The following is a 21,217-nucleotide window of genomic DNA, read 5'->3' on the forward strand; positions in this document are numbered from 1 at the left end:
TCTTGTTTGCTTCATTATATCAAAAACACAAAAAAATAGTTCCTATTTTAAGTTGCTTCTATGTCTAATCCTGTTACTATGTCGTCCGAGGAAATGATCTTCACTTTCAAATAAGGGAGTGAGGAGAGTTTTAAGAAAGCTTGGTCTAGAATTAATAATTCTTATGATAAAATTGAACCTAAAATGACTTTAGGCCTGCTTCTTAGTAGCTTTATTTTGGTCTTGTTCTCGTTCCTAGAAAATTATAATCCTCAAACACCATCGACGTCACGAGTGAGATCTTGTCGTCGAATAAAGGGCCAGAAAACACTTATTTTAGACGATGCCATCTCCATTAATAATGAGCTAAAAAGAAGATAAATACCAAAACCTTAAACTTATCTGTTGAAAACCCTATTTTCTTAAAGAAAACTTCACGCGTAGACCAGTTCCCCACCCCTCATAATGTCAGAGGCTGGCCGGAGGAGGGGGAACCGACCTTTGGAGGAGACGAAGCTCTTTTCTTAGACGCGGCGGCTGCTGCCAGGAGACAAACCTCTCCCCCGGAGAGTTTATTACAGCGCGCTAGAGTCTGCTTGATTCTGAAGATTATGTGAAAAGTATGTTTGGTTAACATCGCTGGATTGCAAATAGGTTTCACCGTTTCAGGGGAGAGGGTATGTCCTATGCTAAGGGCATATATAGGGAATATTCATTTTGGCTCACGGGTGCATATGAACCTGCTGTGTGAAAACACATTCAAAATGCTGAAATAAAATTCCGCATGTAGGGAACAAAGGAAGCGGTAATACCGTAATAGTAGTAAAGAAACATGTCTGGTCAAAACTGTGCTAAATTAGATACCTGAAGAGTGAACTCTTCCTTCCGTTTAAGTTTTTGAACTTGTGGTGGGTGCCAACTTTCTTCTTTATATTCACAATCACAAAGCCAAAACTTACACAGATCAGAAATCAGATGATAGCTGGGGCTGGTCTCTGAAATACTCCACTCTTACAATGAACAGGCTAGAAATGCACAAGAATAGTACAAGTATAACAGATCTATTATTCTCTGTGTAACAATCACAAAATGGATCAGCGTCTCATGGATTCTTGTACAAGCAAAATTGTCCAAAAATAACAGCCTGATTACAGGGACATTTGATACAAACTTCCTGCTCAGGGAAGTACGCAAAAGTGCATCACTTTCTTTACAACAGTCTAATTTATCAAAATTCAGAAGAATAACTACAAAGGTGTTATGTCGACAATGTGTTCAGTACATTGATAAAGGAAATAAAAAATACCGAGTAAAATGGGGGGAATGGTGACATGTTTACCACCTCTCTGTACTCTTCGCAAGCTCCTTCGCAGTAACATATCAATATCACAAGGCCACCATGTGGACATTCTGATCTCTCGAGTCACATGGCAATGCAAAGCCTTGCAATGCCGCAGCACCATAGCAGGGCGACAGAAACACGTAGGTACTAAAAACCACGAAAGATCAGAAAGAAACTAATTCCCCACCCAGAAAAACAGCATCTCTTCCTTCCCGCAAAAAACAGCAGCATGTTGGTTTGCTTTAGCATGCTTTTATTGTCCATAAGAAAGGCTCATCTGTATAAGAATAAAATTTTCTGCAACTACCTGAGGAGACCATCTTTTCTCAGCTCGCAACCTGAACAGCCTCGACTTCTCCATCACTGTAATCAGCCCAGGACTTTGGCTTTTCAGTCATGCTTAAATCATCTTGAGCATCTTTTGGGACTGAAGAGTCATCTTGGACATCTTTGGGGGCTGTTGCGTCAACTTCAGCACCTTCAGAAACTATGGTTTGAATATCAGGCTTCACTTCACCGTCTTCACTTTCCACATGGTTGGTCTTCTCCGTGTTCTTGTTTTCACTTCCAGCTTCAACATCAACTCCACTAGATGTATCATTTCCTTCAGGACTAGTCTTGCCACTTTCAGAAACTTGTGGGGATGCAGTCTTGGGTGATTCGACAGGACTATCTGGAGATGATGGAAGCCCATCCAGTGAAGCTTGGATACCGGCTGGCGATGCTAGAGACTCGTTTGGCGATCCTGGATGGCCATTAGGGCTCCGAGATTGACCCGGCACAAACTCCGCCGCATGAGGATTCATCACTTTAGGGGATGTGTTTGCTTCTGGAAGGACTTCACCACTTGGCAAAATAGGCTTGCTACGAGGCACCCGGTGCCCTGATCTGTTGAACCCTCCAGCTAGACGTGGACCATAAGGGACCCTTGCCGTTGCAGATTGGTGAGGGTGCTTACGGAGAGGGATGGATAACATTGGGGGTACATTGGCTGGTGATGGCAATAGTCCTCCATGTTCTCTGAAACCTGGTACAGCCATTGAACCAAAAGCTGGTACAGTGGCTGGACTGAATGGAGCAGCAGCAGCAGAAAGCTTACTGGTTGTCTCTTTGGCACCTTCTACTGTTGAATCATTCTTTTCACTTCCAGATGGTGAAGATTTCTCATTTTCGGCCCCACTAGACAGCTGTTCTTGATTATCCTCTCCTGGGTCTCTTTCATCATCATTGGACGAACAATCATTTGCCTCAGTCAAAATTGGTGCTTCTTCATTTGGGACGTCAGCTTGTGCTGCTGATGGTTGCTTCTTCTCTGTAGATGTCTCTGCTGAATCTGAGGCCTTTTCAGCTTGATTTAATCCTAGGGAACCATTTGTATTTTCACTATCAGAATTGGAAGATTTGGGTTCATCTGTTGCTTTTGATACCTGCGAATTGTTATCCTTTGGTGACACTTTTATTGTTCCATCTTTCTCTTCAGAAGGGCGAACATTGCTTTCTTTCGGAGCCTTAGCACTTTCAAGATTTACATTAGGATCAGTTGCATGCTTTTCCTCTGTATGTACATCATTCAATGCTTTGACAAGAGTTCCTGGTGCAGCTATTGCAACTTCCTTGTATGACAGTGACTTCCTTACTGTTTGACTGACAATTGGTGCTGCAGATGATATCACCTTGGCAGCCGCTGGGGTTGCTGCCATGGATTTGGGATTGGGTGAATTTTCCCCACTGTTTGATTGGATAGCAGGGTTACTTGCTCTGGAATTGAAGCTCGAACTCTTTGCCAATTTCTTTGCAAGAGGGCTGGAGGCAACAGAAGCTGCGGCCTCATTAGGTGAAACTCGAGGGGAAGAGAAGTTGGGTGGAGCTCTGCCTTTGTATCTTCCATTCTCGTTTACGGCATTTGTATTGATCTTTGCCAGGTTTGGCCTCCTCACGCTTGCAGCAGTTTTGCGATTCCCTGTGGTTCTTCCCTTTGGAACAGCCTCTTGCCAACCCTCATCAGATCTGCACTCTTCAGTATAATCAGCTGGAGGCATGTGGACCATAGTGTTACTTGGTATTTCATCATTTAGTTTCACTTTCACTTGCTCAACAACCGTTCCGTTCTCTTTGACTTCAGAGTTTTTCTTCTCGGTTAATTTCTCTTTCACTTCAGAGTTTTCCTTCTCAGTCGATGAACGATCATTGTTAGGTGGAGGGCTCCTTTGATCTTCATCATCGGCTACTTCAGATGGGTTTTGCCCGGTACGACCTTTTATCTACGATTCATAATGTATATTTATGAGAATGATTGCTAGAGCAGTGAAACAACAGATAAAAAGGTTTGTCTTCAAAAAAAAAGATAGAAAGGTCATGAAGATGAACGTACTTTAGCACGGGCTTGTTTCTTTAGCATTTCCTTGGCCTTGAGCTCATCATCTGGATTGATATAATCTAGAAGATCTGACACACTGACAAAAGGACAATATAAGATCCATACTTAAGAACCAGCCAATATTCGAAACTGATTATTCTGTAAATACAAAGACACATTTAGATTTTTCCCAGTTGACTCTCTTCCATTTGCACTGCCTCACAGTAAAACTGATTCAATTTTGAAGCAGGCCATCACTTTTATTATTCCATGTTGACACTTACAATATGTGGTTCACTAGCAAACCGGAAAAAAAATCTTTGCCGTCTCTTCAATGAAAATATTTAGCTATTGCAAGCTATTATGTCATCTACCTCAGATGGCCTCTGCTTGCTATTGAAGCATCAGGCTTTGGAGTACCGTTGCGTGCTGCTTCCTGCTGCTCTAGTGCCTTCGATTCGAAGTATTCCAGCCAGGCAGCAGCATCCTGTGGAAAATATGATTCAACAGATTTCCTTGTTGCTATGAGAAAAGGCAGTTCATTGGTAGAAACTGAAGACTAAGTGAAAAAATCACCATCTGGAAGATCTTCTTTTCTTATTACCTGTGTCCGAAGATCTTCTGATCCGAGCTTTGATTGAAGTATCCGTAGAGTGGTCTTTTCATGTTGGACACTCAAAGAGTATGCTTCCATTAAAGACAAAGCAATAGCAATAGCATGATAACTAGCAGCCGTCTGTCAACAAAGATGAACTTTCAGTCTAACCTCGTAAGCAGGCGCTAGTGTATGACTGTATGTGCCAGAGCATAACAGTCACACTGAAACACGAGGGGAGGTTGAGTTGCGCACCTGTATATGATCAACACCAAGCAATCGTTGGTTGCATTTTAACGCCTCATGCAAGTAACGGAGTGCAACATGGACGTTACCCAACCCTTCTTCCATCATAGCAACATTGATGTAAGTTGCAGCAGTATTAGGGTGAGATGGGCCACATGTCAGGTGCAAAAGATACAAGGCACGATTGACATACCTGAAATATAGAAATCAGAACATCATGTAGTTGAGATATTAAGAAGAGTATACAAGTGATAGGTAACTGGGGCAAAAACACACCACTAAGCATGGAACTACAGTAAATGAGAGAGTGCACTTACTTTAGCGCCAATTCTGTATGTTGCAGGCGATAGTAGAAAACAGCAAGATCTCCATAGCTTTTCATAGTATCTGGGTGATCAAGTCCAAGTTCCCTCTCGTTAATATCTAAAGCCTTCTGTTGATAGATAGTTGCCTAGTACAAAGAGAAAAAGATTTATGAAGCCAGACTCCACAACACAAAACAACAGGAGATACTAACAAACAGTTTATATGCATTAAAAGCTAAACACATGACAAGTGCATGGCAGCTCCAGGTCACTCAGATGAGCAGTATTATTGCATTAGTTACACTAAAGCAGCTTACAACCTACGCATTCCACGTGATCATCACATTTCAGTGTTGTCCAAAATAATTCCCATCATGCCAACTGTAACACCTATAATTTTTCTAGAATCCCAGTGCCATTCCTTGAACTAACAATATTTGTACAGAAGCTAGTGCCATGTAAATTAGACTGAAGAGTGTTACTGAATACTGTGAAAAGAGAGCAGCAAAATCCCAAAAATATGATACCTGGTTGAAGTCGCCGGTATGATAAAGCACTACTGCCAAAAGGCTGTACGCTCCTGCAGTCATTCTGTGATATGGACCACAAACTGCAACCAGTTTTGCAAGAGCCTGCACCATAATATACATCCAAGTGCAGATTGTATAAAGTGATTGGAGTAGTCTTCAACAAATCATAAGATATAGATGTAATAGTAGGACAAGGACTTTGTACCTTTGTGCCGTAGTTAACAGCATCTTCAAGTTTTCCTTTGTCCAGGAAAGTCTTGGATGACTCCAACAGGGTGCGACCATCTGCTGACGAGCATGCAACATGCTGCAGAAAAGAGACCAAGGTTAACGAACTATTAATTATTTATGCATTTCTCAGTTTTTTGTAGTTTTCATAAGTTCAAAATTTACCTTGTAGATAGGAACAATACTGATAATATCTGACTTTCTGAATGGATGTGGCATATCCATATCGTAGTCTTTGGTAACAAGCTCAAGTCCTACCTATTTGATCATGATTCCAGAAGTGAACAGGTACAATCAGAAATGCCGAAACTAAAAATAATATTAACAGTGACATCTAAACTATTACCTTATGGCAGACGCCACGGAGAATGGCATACTTTCTCAGATCAAGGCTATATTCATCTTTCCATCCCAAGCCAAATCTCTTCATTAAAAAGACTTCCAACCATTTCTGCCTGAGATTATGATCCTCTACGCACTTGCCATCGTTATTTTCTTCTGGAAATGGTCCCAGCAATATATTTAAACATGATGCAACTGATTCAGCCATGTCATTTATATCATCAACAGCTGCAATAACAGCCCGAATTACGTGCTTAAACGCTCGAACTACCATCTCGTGTATACAAAGTGACTGTATATGTGGGAGCTTATCAGAGAGCTCAACCTGAAACACAGAAGATGTAGAAGAGTACTTCATTTTGATGTTTATGGTATGTTGAATGTTCTTTTATTTGTTCAGATAAATGAAGATATGTTTTTGACTCAAAAAAATCTTGAACTTGAACAAACTAAGTAGTATTTACCACTTGTCCCAGTGAACGCATCTGAAGGCCTCTGGTGTGCATAAAATCCGTTAATGTCCTTCCATCAACAGGGGAAAGCTCAAGTGAACCAAAGTCTGCTACCTGATAACAGGATAAGGATGAAAATAAAATAATGTGCCACTCAGAGTACATGCTAGTGATAGCTGCAACAGAAGTACAATATATTACCAATTTTGGCAGGGCAGTATCATCATAATATTTGTGTGCCATCTCAATCAATTCATCGGGGGACTGAAAAGAGAAACATCGGATTATAAAGCATGCTGTAACAGTTAGGAATGGGACTATCGTCACCGACATACAGCACCATATCAGTCTGTTTCCTGTAGCAACTCGACAGTCAGCAAATGGGCAAATTCTTCACAAACTAATGAGGGGCTTAACTGTCCTTAGAAATATAATTCACGAACAAACCAACTATAATGACAGCAAGGCCACCTGTGGACTAATCTACATTTCCGTTTGGACATCTACTTGGTGTGATGTTGTTTGAAGAAGCGGGATCCGGTATAAATTAGTTCATGTCGCCTGAAAACATTTAAGAAATCTCCAATGCAAACATGGTGAGGGAAAAACCTTAGCATGAAGTCCAGTTTCAGATTCTCTTAGTCTTTGGAAAGCAGCTTCTGATAGCGCGCCCTGCAGAATAGCCTCTTTATCATCCTGTATGCTGCCAGTGTTTGCATCACTTGTATTTAGCGAAGTACTTTCTTTCGAGGATGCACTCTTTCCACTCTTATCATCTGACTTCTTCTTGATCTCCTTCAGCTGACCAAATTGTTTACCCAGGCCCTTTACCGTAGGAACATCCTTAGTCTCATCACTTTTCTTTGTGTCGGTCTTCTCAGAAGTTTGACTCTGTAGATGTTGTACCCAGCAAGCACCAAGCTCCCATCTGATTGGTCTTGTTTCTCTTGGAGACTCGCCTTCAAGATTCTGCAGGCTATCTGTAATTATTTTACGAACAAAATTTGTAGTAGTGTCGCTCTCTTCAGAATCAGAACTCTGCAAGCGTTGAACTGCTCCAGATGACTGAACACATGATTTCTGAAGCAGCATCCTTAAGCTGCCAAAGGAAAAAAAAAACAGTCATAGCTGGTTTTATCTAATCAATACAATGGCAACAACAGCAAAAAAAATGACCAAGTGAGCAGAGCTGAAGTAAATTATTTAAAATTGGCTTTGGGTGAACTCGTGCTGTTAAGTAAGCACGAGAAAATAAACGTGCATCATTTAAATGCCCCCAGTACTAACCTGTTGACATTGAGAGCGTTGCTACCTCCCTCAGGCTGGTCTTCAATGTGAATATCCTGCTGTGCTGGAACAACAGTTGTTAATTGAGCATCCAATGGAACTTGGACAACAGCTGTATATCCACAGTGCTTCACAAGAACAACACCAAGAGTAGCAGTATCCTGTAAACCAGTCGAAATACTATATGTGTTAACATAAAAATAAATATAAGTAAACCGTAGTAGCCTGCATCAAAGAAAATATCTTACATGTACTGTTGCACTCTCATCAGCAGTGATTCCCTTCAACAAGTTCCTCTTAGCAAGTTCGTCAAAAGATACTCCTGGAGCCTGACTTCCATCTAACTTAACATCTAACTTCGAACTTGCATCTGCTTTATCTTTTGTCACAGTTATTTTTATATCCCCAATTTGTTGCTTGTGCAAAACTGGACTTGCAGTGCCATTTGTTTTCTCATGTGAACTCTTGTCGTTGGGGATCAGTTGCTGGATAGCTGCAATAGCTTTAAGGACACCAACATCTACAAATAAGCTATGGAGTAGGAAAGCCTTCCTATCTCTGACTTGCCTCTCCTCGGCTGTTTTACAAGGCATTGCGGCCAGGATGGCAAATTCTTTCGCCCATGGTCTGTGGTCATGTTTCCCATCTCTTCCCAGGCCACCGCCATTGCCACCCCAAGTTTCATCTTCTGTTGGAAGGGGTGGGAACACTGATGGAGAATCAGCAACAACAGGGGGAACGACCCAAGTGTTTGACCGGAATCCGTAGGGAAGATTTCCAAACTGGAAAGAAACGAGAAGTAAATAGCAAACTTCAAATATCCAAATTTCAGTTGCGAATTCATGATTTCTAGATGCAAACTAGTGCACGCCCCTTCAAATATATTGAACAGCAAATATCTTGTCTATATATATATATATATATATTGGTTTCAAGATTCAGATATTATCGCATATCAAAGCACATCTGATTATTTTTTATCTTTTTGCTAGAAACCAAGCATTAGTGAATCTCACCTTGTTGTGCTCAACAAATGCCTTCATAAGAGCCTTGTAAGCCTGAAAATCAGAATCACGTTACCATAAAAATGAGCAACCAATGATCAGAAATAGAGCAGACAAGTTCATTGGCTGACTTACCCCCTCGAATCCGCGGTTCGTCTGCTGCAACAACCCAACAAGGGAGTGGCTAATGAGTGCCCGCTTCCCTGATGGATAGAATCCAGCTCGGGATGCCACGATTGTCACCGGCTTCCCGTTACAAACCCTCACCTGCACAGTGGCACCCAAATTCAGAAGTTAGCGAACTATAACTGCAACTGATACACAGCTACACTGAAAAACTAGGCACCATTTGTGACATTGACTATACTGACTTACTCACTGATACAGTTTTTTATATAAATGAGCTAAATGTACAGGTACATTAAATGCAATAAACATAAGAGTACACAGTAACTATCTCAAGTCTTATTTCCCACTTATATATCATCAAATCAATAAGAATACTGAGTAAAAACCTCACATCGATCTGGAAGAAGTCATCCTCTCTCTTGTCATCGACGAATGGACGCGTGGACCTCCTAATGTCTGAAATAGACCACGTTTACAATTAAACAAAACAATGGGAATCTCTTCTCCAACTACAACTCGAACCTACGCATTTCCGTACCCAATGTGCTACGAGTAGAAGAAAATGCAGAGATAGAGAAGAATAAAAAACTTGCGCTGCGACTTACAGTGGATAGGCGGCGAGAGGTGGGAGAAGGAGAAGAAGTCGTAGAACTCCCCCAGCTTCGGCGGCGGGTACATGGGCTCCTCGCCGCCGCCGCCGCCAGCGACCACGGCGCCGGGAGACCCGGCCTCGGCGGCCGCATCGGTGGCGGGCGCAGGCTTCTGCTCGGGCTTCCTGACCCCGAACGCGGTGGTGCACGCGACGACGTCGAGCAGCCGACGGACGTGCGCGACGGCGAACTCCTCCGTGTACTCCTCTGCGGCATTGCGACGGTGTCAGTCCGATATTTTCCTCTCAAAAAAAAAAAAAGTCCGATATTTTCCGTTTTAGTCCTCGAGCTGAAGGCTATTTGCGACCGTGTCCTCGCGTTTACCTTCGACGATGCTGAGGTGGCAGGGCTTCAGGGAGGCTATTTCCACCGTGTCCTTCAGCTGGGCCCCACGGACCTGCATTGCACAAGAAAGGAAGTACAGGCTGTCAGCTAGCACGAATCTTGAAACAGTATGAACAGCTGGGATATGTTATGTGTACCTCGTGGGAGAGGGAGAAGCTGGTGAGGTGGCAGGTGTCCACGTGGACGGCTAGGAGCTTCCGAACGTCGAGGATCCTGTCCGTCGATATGCCCTGAAAGTGCAAGTAGCATATATGCATTGGTCAGTCATTGCTCAGTTGCTAATCGAGCACTCACTTTTTTAGTTTGAAATTACAATTGAGCACTCAATTGGACCTCCTCTTCTTTTAATTCAATTTTATGTTGTCCGGTTTAACGTCAGATAAGGTGGGCCTAGCATCCCCTTGCTCGAGCAGTCGTAAGCGCAACACTATGGCTCGAGTGCAGTTCTGTGGAACATAGACCTTTGATTTACCTTTGATTTGTCAGGCTTCAGAAACTTTCTAGGTCCGCCATTGGGTATGGATATTATTCCACATGTATGTGAGGTTCTTTTCACAATCTTTTTCTAGCCGAATTTGTCAAGTTTGGCCACCAATTTGGCATCTTTCAAGTTTTCCTTTTTTTCTAAATATGTCAATATGAGCGTGTGAACTTTAAGTCTTTAAGTACCTAAGTATGTTTAGTCCATGCTACGTACGAACCACTCATAGGCCGGTGGCTGGGTACCACGTAGTGGAAGGCAATGGTAGAATGCACGATTGCTTGAACAGTTACACGCGTATAAACAAAGAAGAGAAGAAAATGCCAAAGGTGCATGTATATATTTCGTGGACTGTAATTTATGGAGCTCTCCGTAAAATCTTGTGCAATCTGAAAATCGAGGAAGGAGAAGATAAAGCTAAGACGCGGGCGGCGTCTCTCACCTTGAGCGTGAGGTGGGTGTAGTCCGGCGTCTCCACGGTAACGTCCAGCACCGTGGGCAGAACTGCATCAGTAGTTCAATTCATTGACATGTAAGAAGAACAAGTTGAGTAAACACTGATAACAATTCAATCCACCCATTGACCAGAAAACCAGTACAAACAGATTGAAAGCACGGATGGATTGAATTCCCTGTTCAGATTATCCTCTTCTAAACATGGAATTCAGCAAAGAAGATAATCTGAACTTCAAATTCAGCAGAGAAGCCAATTTTGCAGCGCACCTTTCTCTTCCTTCTTCTTCTTGTCGCCCTTGGCCTTGGGCTTGGCCTTCCCTGCCTTGGGCGCCATAGCTGCCCCTGTCCACGCTAGCTAGCAACACCCTCGCTCGCAATTTGTATGCCAATTCCCTCAACGAATTGAGAATCTGGAGACACAGCGCTAGCTACTGTGCTCTTGGCATTGCAGAGAGAGGCAGAGCTTGCAGCTGCGAGGTAGTGATGAGAAGGAGATAGAGTGAGCGAGAGAGGTTTCTGGAGAGAGGATAAGGTGATATATAGCAGTACCCAGCTGCTACGAGCTAGCTAGCTAGCTGAGCCTGAGCTGAGCAGCTTCTACTGGCCCTGAAGCTGAAGGTGAAGGGCGTACGTCGTTCCAGGCAGAGTGGGGAGAAGAGGACAAGAGCGCAGCAAAGGTTGTGAATATGAATAGTGGATAGAATGTTACATTAGTTCAGAGAAAAAAAAGGAAGGAATAGTGCAAAATGCTTTATGAGTAAATAGTGGATGGGAAATCAAAATGTTGTGGTTACCAGCAGGGGAGAGTGGACATGGGTGTTTTGTCGGTCAACTAGTGAATGTAATGCAATGCAAGTTTTAAGTGTCTGTGTGTGCAAGTGTTTTAGTGGCGCCGGGCTGCTGATGTATGTGGGAAAACATTGGCAGTACAAAGAATGGTGTTGATATCATTTTGGGCTACGAGGACATGTATCTCCGATTCTGAAGTTTCTGTTTTTTTTTTCCGGTGCCGGTGTTTATCTGAATATAACTGATGGCGCAGAAGCGTCCACTTGCGCTTTTGCCATTCACGGCGCGCGGTGAGTCTCTAGAACGCGGGCGAGTTCAAAGTTTCTTTTACCAGTATGTGTGCCTGAATAATGTACGCCACATAAATGCACAACTGCTGTTTTTTTTTCTGAACGGATATCATAGATTCATCGGGATGTTACTTGAACCACGCTGACAGCGTCCAAGTGTTGTTCAGCCGTTTGGATTCAGATAATTACACTACTAATAAACTCTGGAAGTTCTTCTAGACACTGTGGAACCACTGGAGCAGGAGCAGATCCCACTGTACGCGCGACTGACTGACTGAGTTTACTGAGCTTGGATGGAGCGAGCGAGGAGCAGAGCAGTACGGGGCGGGCAGTGGGCAGTGGAGCCAGATCCCAGTTGCGTCGCCGGTGTTGTACGCTTGCGCTCGTGTGCGCGTTGGGCACGTGAGAGCGACGGCGGCGAGGTGGATTTGGCGGCATCCCGGCGAACCAATGGCTAGCGGCCGCCCCCTCATCTCGTCACCCGCAGGACCTCTCCCATCTCCCCATCGCAGCCAATCTCGGCGCCCACTCCTCGGCGTCCTATCTATCTGCAGCAGCGCCACGAGCCACGAGGGCTATCTCGCCATCTTGTCCACCCGTTTCTGACCGCGCGTCGCCGGTCGGGTACAGCAGGATCGGTGGGGCGCGTCTTGGAGTCTCGTGACCGGGGCCGGCCGGAGAGTTGTTTTTACGACGCCGTCGATCGACCTGGTGGGGCTTGGTTGGTTGGCTTTGGAACCCACTGCGTTCCGGGCAAGCGGGGGACGGTGAGAGCATGGTCATTTTTGGTGCTCCGGCCACCGTGGGAAGTGGCGGGGCGTTCTCTTGTGCTGCCTCGTGAAGGAACAGCATGCACCATGAATTAGCACTAAAAAACCGTTTCAACCTAACTTGCAACTCATAGATGCATAAATCATGATGCAAATTTAATACAGTGTTGGACTCAACTGAGAATTAGCAAGACTGTAATTTTAGCTCTTTCGATTAGATGGAACTACACACTAGATGTATAGGATAATCTTCTTGCATCGTTCGGGTCTGTGGTGAAGAATCCATATCCGGTTTTATCAAATTCAACAGATGAGTATTATATGTGAACCTGAACTTTGCTCTGGCGGAGTATTTTCCGTTAGACGAGACCTAAATGTATAAATGTATTGGATTATCGTCCATTGACGACATCTCACTTACATAGTAATCTCAAACATAACAGTTTTCCGTGTGCATGCAACATTTGCCATCAACATTTTTTGGTGCTCTCTTAAATTGTGTAAAAGTAATGCAACATTTCGAACACACCCATGGAGCAAAGAAAAACTACGTTTGCAACAAATATCCATTTGTTTGCAATGAAATGTAAAATTGTGTGATGTTTGCAACAAACAAAATCAACACACCCAATAAATGTGCCCAACGAATCCACATTATAGAAACATGTTTGCATCATTGGAGAAGCTCTTCGTAGCATACATCTGGAATAACATTGCAACATTTTTACACACAGATACACAACAAAAATGCGCCGTAGTAAATCATGACATCGTTCGCAAACATCGAAAGTTCCAAAAGAAAACTAACCTCTTCTATCGACAATGAAGAAACCGCCATGGCCGATCTTAGCTTGCCGGTCACTAAATTCCCTGCAACAGAGCTTCGTCGAAGCTAGATCAAAGTGAAACTGAACCATCCACTCGGGATGTTGTCTTCTCTAGGTTTGACATGTTGTAGAGAGCTCGTCGTCCATGACGGGCACTCCCATGGCGTCCATGGCAAGGTTCTTGGCCTTCACTAGAGTGCGAGCGGAAGGCTGGCTTGACTTGAATGATGGCCAACATGTCGAAGGCCGGCGGTCGTGCGTGCGGGATACTTGCGGCGTCTTCTGCACTTACCAGGGTGCACGATGGTGGCCACACACAAAGGAGTTGCGAAATCAACAACCACACTAGAGGAGGAGAAGAAACATCGGTCGTGCAAAAGGGAATAACGCTAGAGGAAAGAAAGCCATGCACTAAGGAAGATGACCGACTGATCCAACAATTGGTAGAATATAAGTTATTTCCTATATATATATGTGTGTTTATTCTATGTTGTTCCATTTATTTATTCTATGAGTGTCTTGTTTATTTTGTACTATAAATTATTTTTTGTTGTATGGTTTGTCAATCTACTTATGCACGTACATATCCAATAATTTTGTTCTGCTCTGTTTTCCTTCCAAATCCACGGTCTTGTATATATGTGTCCCGAATCCACGTTATTGTTGTATAAACTGTGCTCTTGTTTATTGCGCAATTGAACTACCCAGTCTCTCAAAGGATTTGCATAAGAACGAGAGAGAAATAGTGATAGAGAGAGAGATAGAGAGAGAGGGAGAGGGAGCCTTGGATTAAAGAATAGATCTTAGATCTACAATTCAAACCCACTCTCTCAAAAGATATCCATAAGAATAAGATAAAGATAGAGGATATTGCAATGAATGAATATATCTCGAAACTAGAATTCAGCTCATCTCCTCCAATTCTTTAACCTTATCCCGTTGGGACTGGGTCCTATTTATAGGTTCCACCCACCACCTATCCATTGCAAGTAATATTCATGTACAAAAAATATATTTCTTTACGAACAAAGCTCAACGCGTTCCAGTTTTTCAATCTTCATCTAACGCTTTCTTAAACCTCTATTGTCTTCAACTGGTGTTTTCTTCAACCTATCTTGTCTTCAACCAGCGTTGTATTCAACACGATGTTGTCTTCAACCTTGTTATATTCAACTGGCATTGTCTTCAACATGTGTTATTTTCAACCGAGGTTGCTTTCAACATGTGCACTATATGTTGTGTATAAGACAACCCATATCTAGAGCTTCAATCGTGTCCATGAAGCTCTAAATCCTAGGAATCAACTTTTCACCACATGAGGCACTAGAATCAACACTAGTTATACTCAGGCGGCACCCTTTCTTCAACCACATGTTGAAGCTACAATCTTTATTCAAGCAAACTGATTCGTCGAGAGATTTTCAAAGGATTTTTGTGAAAAATATTTATGAGTCATATTGAGCACACAATAAGTTCACTTTCTTCTTTGGAAGATATAGCCCCCCTTGATAGTCCGGATTTCCTATTGACTCAATGCTATAAAGTAAAGACTAATGGTCTGATGTCTTCAACCTTGTTTACATTTGAAGTCTTCAAGCACGCCCTAACCGCTACTTGCATCAAGCCATCTTCTGCGTCTCGAGTCTTCAATTTCTACTTTCTACAAGTCATTTTGAGGGTTTGTCTTCGACATGGGTAAACCAACTTGGGAGGTTTTTCTTATGACTGTAAGAACTTAAGCTTATTAAGAAGTTAAGTCAAGTATTCATCCCGAGCCTAGGTCATGTATGTCTTCAGAGACACTTAGTTTCTTAGGGAGCTTGGTTTCTTAAAACAAACTTAGTTTTTCACTTTTAGGTACGCTCTCGATTCTTCGGGAGCACTCAGCTTTATGCATGATCATTTTCTTCAGGAGCGCTCACCTTTAGGCACGCTCGGTTTCTTCATTCTTTCGTATCACATATATTTTTACTTCCTTGTGAGAGGTCGTCATATATGGTTAAAAAAACTCACGGGGCTCTATTCATGTGTATAGATGAATACTATGTTAGTCCCTTGATCGATTATTATTAATCATCCAAAATTCATTAGGAGGGAACCGGATGCACTTTTACTGACTCATCCAGATTGAATCCAACTTGGTTCCTTTCATCCTGCTAGGTTCTTACAAGTTCCGCTTCACCTACACAACACACCAAAATCCGGTTCTCGTCCATTGGATCTGTTGCCTTGACGTTGTCTTATCCATCGCTAAGCGTACTTGGCGTGGGTCCTACGTGATTTGAAAGTGCATCTGGCCCACTATTTGAATTCAAAAAGGTGGGTCCTACGTGATTTGGAAGTGTTGTTAGTGCTGATGTGGTTTGCTAACCCAACAATGATGGTAACAGTGGATTACTAAATGTGACACGTGTCAACCAATGAATGCGTGCTCACGTATACACCCGGTCACCAGGCTTCTTTTGTAAAAACTAAAGCCTATGCATTGCTCCCATTAAAATGAGTGGAAATTAGTAATCGTGCATAATAGACATGAAAGTAGCTAGATGGATCATGAGAGGAGGGTATTCATATGAAACATGTAGGCTCTATTACACTATGTGAAATGCACTCATCAAGATCTCCCATTTTCCAAGATCAAACTTGGACATATGTCACGTAAAAGAAAGAGGAAACCGGGATATATATTTCCACCGAGTCATATTGTATCATCCCTTGAGTTGATTGCTTTGCTTATTAATCTTGAGCTTGGTGGGTAACCTTAGATAGCTATGGTTGGTTGAATCTTTAAAGTTGTGGAATTTCTCTAGGAGAGTTTGTGGAGGTTGGAGGCCGACTCAACGTCTCACTTATTGGACTATGCAAAATATAGAACGAGGGATCCTGTGGTCTTTGTGTTCCACGGTCTCTACATGCGAAGATTGTAGTTTCTTGAATTTCTCGAAGGAACTGAACTTCGGGATACATTCTCTTTGTCTATACGTCTACTTAGGCTATGTATTTCCTTTTTTATTATGATGTTATAAGTGTTTCCTATATCTTTCTTATGTATTTCCTTTTTTATTATGGTGTTCTAAGTGTTACCTATATCTTGCTTGACTTGTTACATTGTTCCTAGTGTAACCTTTGTAGGATTGAATGACATGGTTGCATTTCAGATATGTTTATATTCTACCCTTCTCCCTACAATCAACAAAAATTTAAAATTTGAACCATTTTCAGACTTGAACATCTTCGAATTGTGAACATTTTAAGATTTTGAACTTTTTTCAGATAACAATGTTTGATTTTGAAATTTTTTCAAAATTTGAACATTTTTTTGATTTGAAAATTTTATAGTTTTGAACATTTTCAATTCTGCACTATTTTAAATCTGGAGATTTTAAATGCCATTTTTGAATTCGAGCAAAAAATTTCAAACAGGAGAATCCGAACTAGTACGTGCTAACAAGAAAAAAAAACTACAACGAGAGAGGAAAATAATGTAAGCCACAGCCATCGAGCTGCTACATGGGCCGACCACCCGGGATCCGCCTTCTTATGGGCCTCGGTTTCCCTTCGTTCTGGGCCGCACATCTCCATGCCAGCCCATCCCGTCAGCGTGCGTGTGGTGTGGCCGACGCAGTCAGCAATACCACTTCCTCTTCTTCACCCACCCCAGACCATCCCCCACTCTCCTCAAGCCGCAACACCTACCACGCACGCACACCAGAGACCGATCAAGATCGAGATGTCGACGGAGCTGACGGCGGCGCAGCTGCGGGCCTACGACGGCAGCGACGCGTCCAAGCCGATCTACGTCGCCATCCGCGGCAAGGTCTACGACGTCACCGCGGGGCGCGGCTTCTACGGGCCGGGCGGCGACTACGCCATCTTCGCGGGCCGCGAGGCCAGCCGCGCGCTCGCCAAGATGTCCAAGGACACCGCCGACGTCTCCGGCGACCTCGCCGGCCTCTCCGACAAGGAGCTCGGCGTGCTCGCCGACTGGGAGAAGAAGTTCCTGGCCAAGTACCCCGTCGTCGGACGCCTCGCCTGAAAGGAAGTCAATTCGCCTGGTCGTAGGCACCCCTCTTCCGCCGTCAAGTAGTACTGTACTGTCCTGTGGTCAGCTCTGTCGATGTGTATCCTGTTACTCCCTGCTGTCAGGGTGTGTATGCTTGCTTACTGGCTGCTTAATACCTGTCCAATAATCCGAGGGCGTGTTTGGCAATAATTTGGTGAATGCAAATACTGAATGGAAATACTGGGATCAGCTATGATTATAGTAGAAGCGAATGGTCTTTGTATTCGTCACACTGATTTATGCTTTAACTGGTTGTTCTACGGCTTGGTTTATGTACTGCAAACGAATGGGAGCAATATGCAGAATCACCAGCCTCCGGAACAAATTAAACGATGCTTGTCCACTATTCCTTGCCTGTAGTTTCAGCTATTTCAAAATTAACCTTTTGCTCTCTGGAATACTGGTGTTCGATTTTCTGCTTTGGTTGTGTAACACTGTCCCCGAATTATATCAGTTCCCGTACTAGCAAAACTCTGTTATTGTTTGCATGTGATTTGAACAAAACCAGTTGAGCTACGTATATGTTATGTAGCATCTATGCGTTTGATTTGAGTGTGCATCTAGGCCCTTGTTATGGAGTTGTGAATTTTGTCATGTAGCCTCTGCTTACATACTACCATGTCTTCTGCCTAGGCTGTTCCATGATGATGGTGCTGGGCGACACTAGAAAATAACAATTATTCGGCAAAACAACACAACCAATTGCTCTATGGTGTCAATTCAAACAATGTAGACAAATCTAGTACATATTCTTCATTTTCAGTCTGTCAAAATGAGGTACACTACAAACAGTGCTGGAAATTGGAAAGCACATCTTTATACACAGGAAATTCAGCATTTGTACTTAACTTTCTTTTGTTTATGAGAGCAAAGTAAGTAACAATGCCGTGAAAGAAATGAACTCCATGAAACAAACATGCAATCCTTGCAAATATCATGATTGGTTGTTTCAATATGAAAGTGACCTGAATGACTTTGCTGAAAAAGTTAAATGTATTGCACCGCAAAGAAATAAACTTTATACTGCGTAATTCTAGACAAAATACACAAGCTTTCCTTCAGATACACAGATATCTTTGCTTCAGCCTGCAGGTGCTACACATAGGACACCACGAAGGACAGAAACAACCCAGTACCAGCTAAACATAACACATAGATGCTAGTAACATTCAGAGCTGCTACACATAGGACACCACGCAGGAGAGAAACAACCCAGTACCAGCTAAACATAACACAGAGATGCTAGTAACATTTAGACCTGCTACACATAGGACACCACACAGGAGAGAAACAACTCAGTACCAGCTATAAACATAACACATAGATGATAGTAACATTCAGAGCGTCTTCTACATTCGCAAGTTCAGATTTAAATCTGGGGCTTAGGCACCAACTCCTGAATCCTGGATTTCTACAGAGTGGTTACCAAATCATTACATTGCAGAACGGAGTAGATCATTTTGCAGAGCATCACAAGGGTGAGATGACATTAGAGAGACAGACAAGGGCAGCCGGTGACAGAGTCTCCGGAAAGGCTATCTAACACGACAGTAGCACGCGTCCACAGGGCATATCGAAGGGATCAGCCATTGAAAAATCATGGGTATGCACGTGGTGCTCGAAAATCTGCTGCCCATCTCTTTTTAGTTCAATACGTGCATTTTGAGAAGCTCTATTCTCCACTTTGAGCCGCTTACGTTGATGGCGCAACCATTTCTTGTTGTTGCGTCTGTTGAGGACTCCAATTTCCATTTCTTCTAGCACTTTTGCATTCAAAATAAAGAACTTGGCAAAGTCAACTGCTGGCTTCTTGTTACCATTGTAATTCTTCAACACCACTTTTTTTAGATGGAGTTCAAGGCATTCAATTGGATCAAGTGGGTCATAGTTCCGCACATTATCCATATTCTTTTGTGGATGTGACTAGGGATAGGAAAAAGAAACAACAATAAGGCAGTTGTTAGCAACAAAAGCAATAGATCATAAGCCTGAGAAAGTGCTGAGTTTGACATTTAAGGCAACAGATGCGAAAACTCACAATGACATACAGCTTCTCCAAGCAAGGGAAGCACTTGAGGAAGTCCAGAACCGCATCCAGATTAGGGCCAATAGAGTCAAGAAACAAAATCTTCATTGTGTGCACTTTAGTTGTCAAGCTGACGGCAATCATTTTCTGGAGAAAAAGAAAACAAGTGTGATATAAGAATAATATCATGCATAAAGGGATGGTGAATGCATAAAGGGATGGTGAATGCGCAGTTGACCTTGCAGCTAACCTGGAAAACGGTGGTTCCAATGCTGAGTGTGGATATGCCTTCAGATAACAAGCCAAGTATCTTCAGTTTAGGCGCCCGGATCACCCGGATGGTCGTAGGACCATTGTCTGAACTAAGTCGTATTAACCTTTCAAGGCATGGGGCGTCCTCGATGATCATCTCTTGGAAAAAGACAATACCTTGAGCGAAGTCCATGCTCCTAAGAGTCAGGGAGCTGATGCGAAGACAAACAATGCCGATGAGATAATGCAGTGAAAGGCTTTCCAAGGCGGTGCAGGCTGAGAGCAGGCTGTGGAGAGAGGCCTCCGAGATGACGATGTTGTATAGGGTGAGCATCTTGAGGTGTGGAAAGTTTGGCACAATCAAGTGAGGGAATTTGCAGGTGCCAAATTTGGCCACCCGAAGTGTCCGCGAGAAGAGGAGCACGGACGGCGGCACATCGCCATAGTGTCCGGTGTAGGTGAGCTCCAGATCCTGCAGATTGGCGAGTGATTCAGAGCGGAGCCAGCCGTCGATCTGGCCTAAGCTGATCGGGAAGAAGATGCCACGGAGCAAGAAGCATCGGGCAGGGCCAGGATGGTCGGAGAGGATCTTGGAGATGACGGCGAGGCGCTTCTGGGTGACCCCCATGGCGAGGTTCCCGTCGGCCACGAGGTTGAGAGGCGCGGAGGAGCGCCAGAGGGGACGCCACCGGCGGGAGAGGACCTGCGTGCGGGCGCCGTCCTTGGTGGGGAGGAACGAGATGATGGCGCCGAGGACGTCGTCCGGGAGGCGGCTGATGAGATTGACGAGGCTTCCCTGCTCCTGGCGGGTGGGGAGGCGGGGGATGATGAGGTCGTCGTGTAGGCGGCCGATGCGGTCGTCGAGGCGTCCCTGCTCCTGGCGGCTGCCACTCCCCGATTCTACTTGTTGGTCGTCGACTCGGCTCCACTCCGAATCGTGCATTGCAGCCTCCGCCCCGGCCGCATCCTCCATTGCCGGCGGCGAGGGTTTGGTCGAGGAATTGGGGAGAGAGTGGGAGGTGGTGATTTAGAGCGACTGGATATCTGCCACGTCAAGATTCAGCCCATCCCAGCCCACTCGTCCTTGGCAAGTAGATGAGCTTTAGCATGGGCCAATATACTTGGCCCAAAGAAAACGAGTTATTTTCAATCCCACTAGCCCAACAAATTGCATGGACAAAGGGAGTAGGATCTATTTGTTTTTACAGAAAACAAATAAAATAGCTACCCAAATTGAGAGCAATGGGTTGGAACCCCAAGACTCACCATATTTTTTTTGGACAGCCAAAAAAGATGGTCGCGGCTGCAAAACTTTCAAACCTGCGAACTCACACATGGAAATGACACATCCTATATATATATATCCACCACAACACCTCAAAACTTCTCTTAGCTCCAATATACGAACGTCATTTGACGTGACTACGAACTTCAAATTTAAATTTATCTAGAACTTTTTGGCCGGTAGACACA

At 43.7% G+C, this 21,217-nt stretch overlaps 3 protein-coding genes across 3 annotated transcripts; 1 reads left to right on the forward strand and 2 right to left on the reverse strand.

Moving 5' to 3' along the window:
• Positions 1–1,021: 1,021 nt before the first annotated feature.
• On the reverse strand, positions 1,022–11,306 carry LOC124693368 (protein REDUCED CHLOROPLAST COVERAGE 2). Its single transcript, XM_047226850.1, has 23 exons — positions 10,995–11,306; positions 10,714–10,775; positions 9,928–10,020; positions 9,770–9,842; positions 9,401–9,652; positions 9,187–9,251; positions 8,802–8,933; positions 8,679–8,720; positions 7,911–8,444; positions 7,663–7,823; positions 6,985–7,474; positions 6,577–6,639; positions 6,388–6,489; positions 5,928–6,248; positions 5,747–5,839; positions 5,559–5,660; positions 5,351–5,455; positions 4,836–4,969; positions 4,528–4,711; positions 4,282–4,413; positions 4,052–4,164; positions 3,693–3,774; positions 1,022–3,582 (listed from the first exon to the last, which is right to left on the reverse strand). Exons 1-23 carry the CDS (start codon positions 11,059–11,061, stop codon positions 1,648–1,650), a joined length of 5,337 nt encoding a protein of 1,778 aa, XP_047082806.1. The 5' UTR covers positions 11,062–11,306; the 3' UTR covers positions 1,022–1,647.
• A 5,770-nt stretch (positions 11,307–17,076) lies between these two features.
• On the forward strand, positions 17,077–17,673 carry LOC124688693 (probable steroid-binding protein 3). Its single transcript, XM_047222333.1, has one exon. The coding sequence runs from the start codon at positions 17,134–17,136 to the stop codon at positions 17,437–17,439; it is 306 nt and encodes a 101-aa protein (XP_047078289.1). The 5' UTR covers positions 17,077–17,133; the 3' UTR covers positions 17,440–17,673.
• Positions 17,674–18,542: 869 nt separating this feature from the next.
• LOC124690866 (F-box protein At5g03100-like) lies at positions 18,543–20,717 on the reverse strand. Its single transcript, XM_047224193.1, has 3 exons — positions 19,743–20,717; positions 19,505–19,639; positions 18,543–19,389 (listed from the first exon to the last, which is right to left on the reverse strand). The coding sequence occupies exons 1-3, from the start codon at positions 20,715–20,717 to the stop codon at positions 19,006–19,008; spliced, it is 1,494 nt and encodes a 497-aa protein (XP_047080149.1). The 3' UTR covers positions 18,543–19,005.
• Positions 20,718–21,217: the final 500 nt, after the last annotated feature.

Source organism: Lolium rigidum, chromosome 2, assembly GCF_022539505.1.
Source record: "Lolium rigidum isolate FL_2022 chromosome 2, APGP_CSIRO_Lrig_0.1, whole genome shotgun sequence".
NCBI lineage: Eukaryota > Viridiplantae > Streptophyta > Magnoliopsida > Poales > Poaceae > Lolium > Lolium rigidum.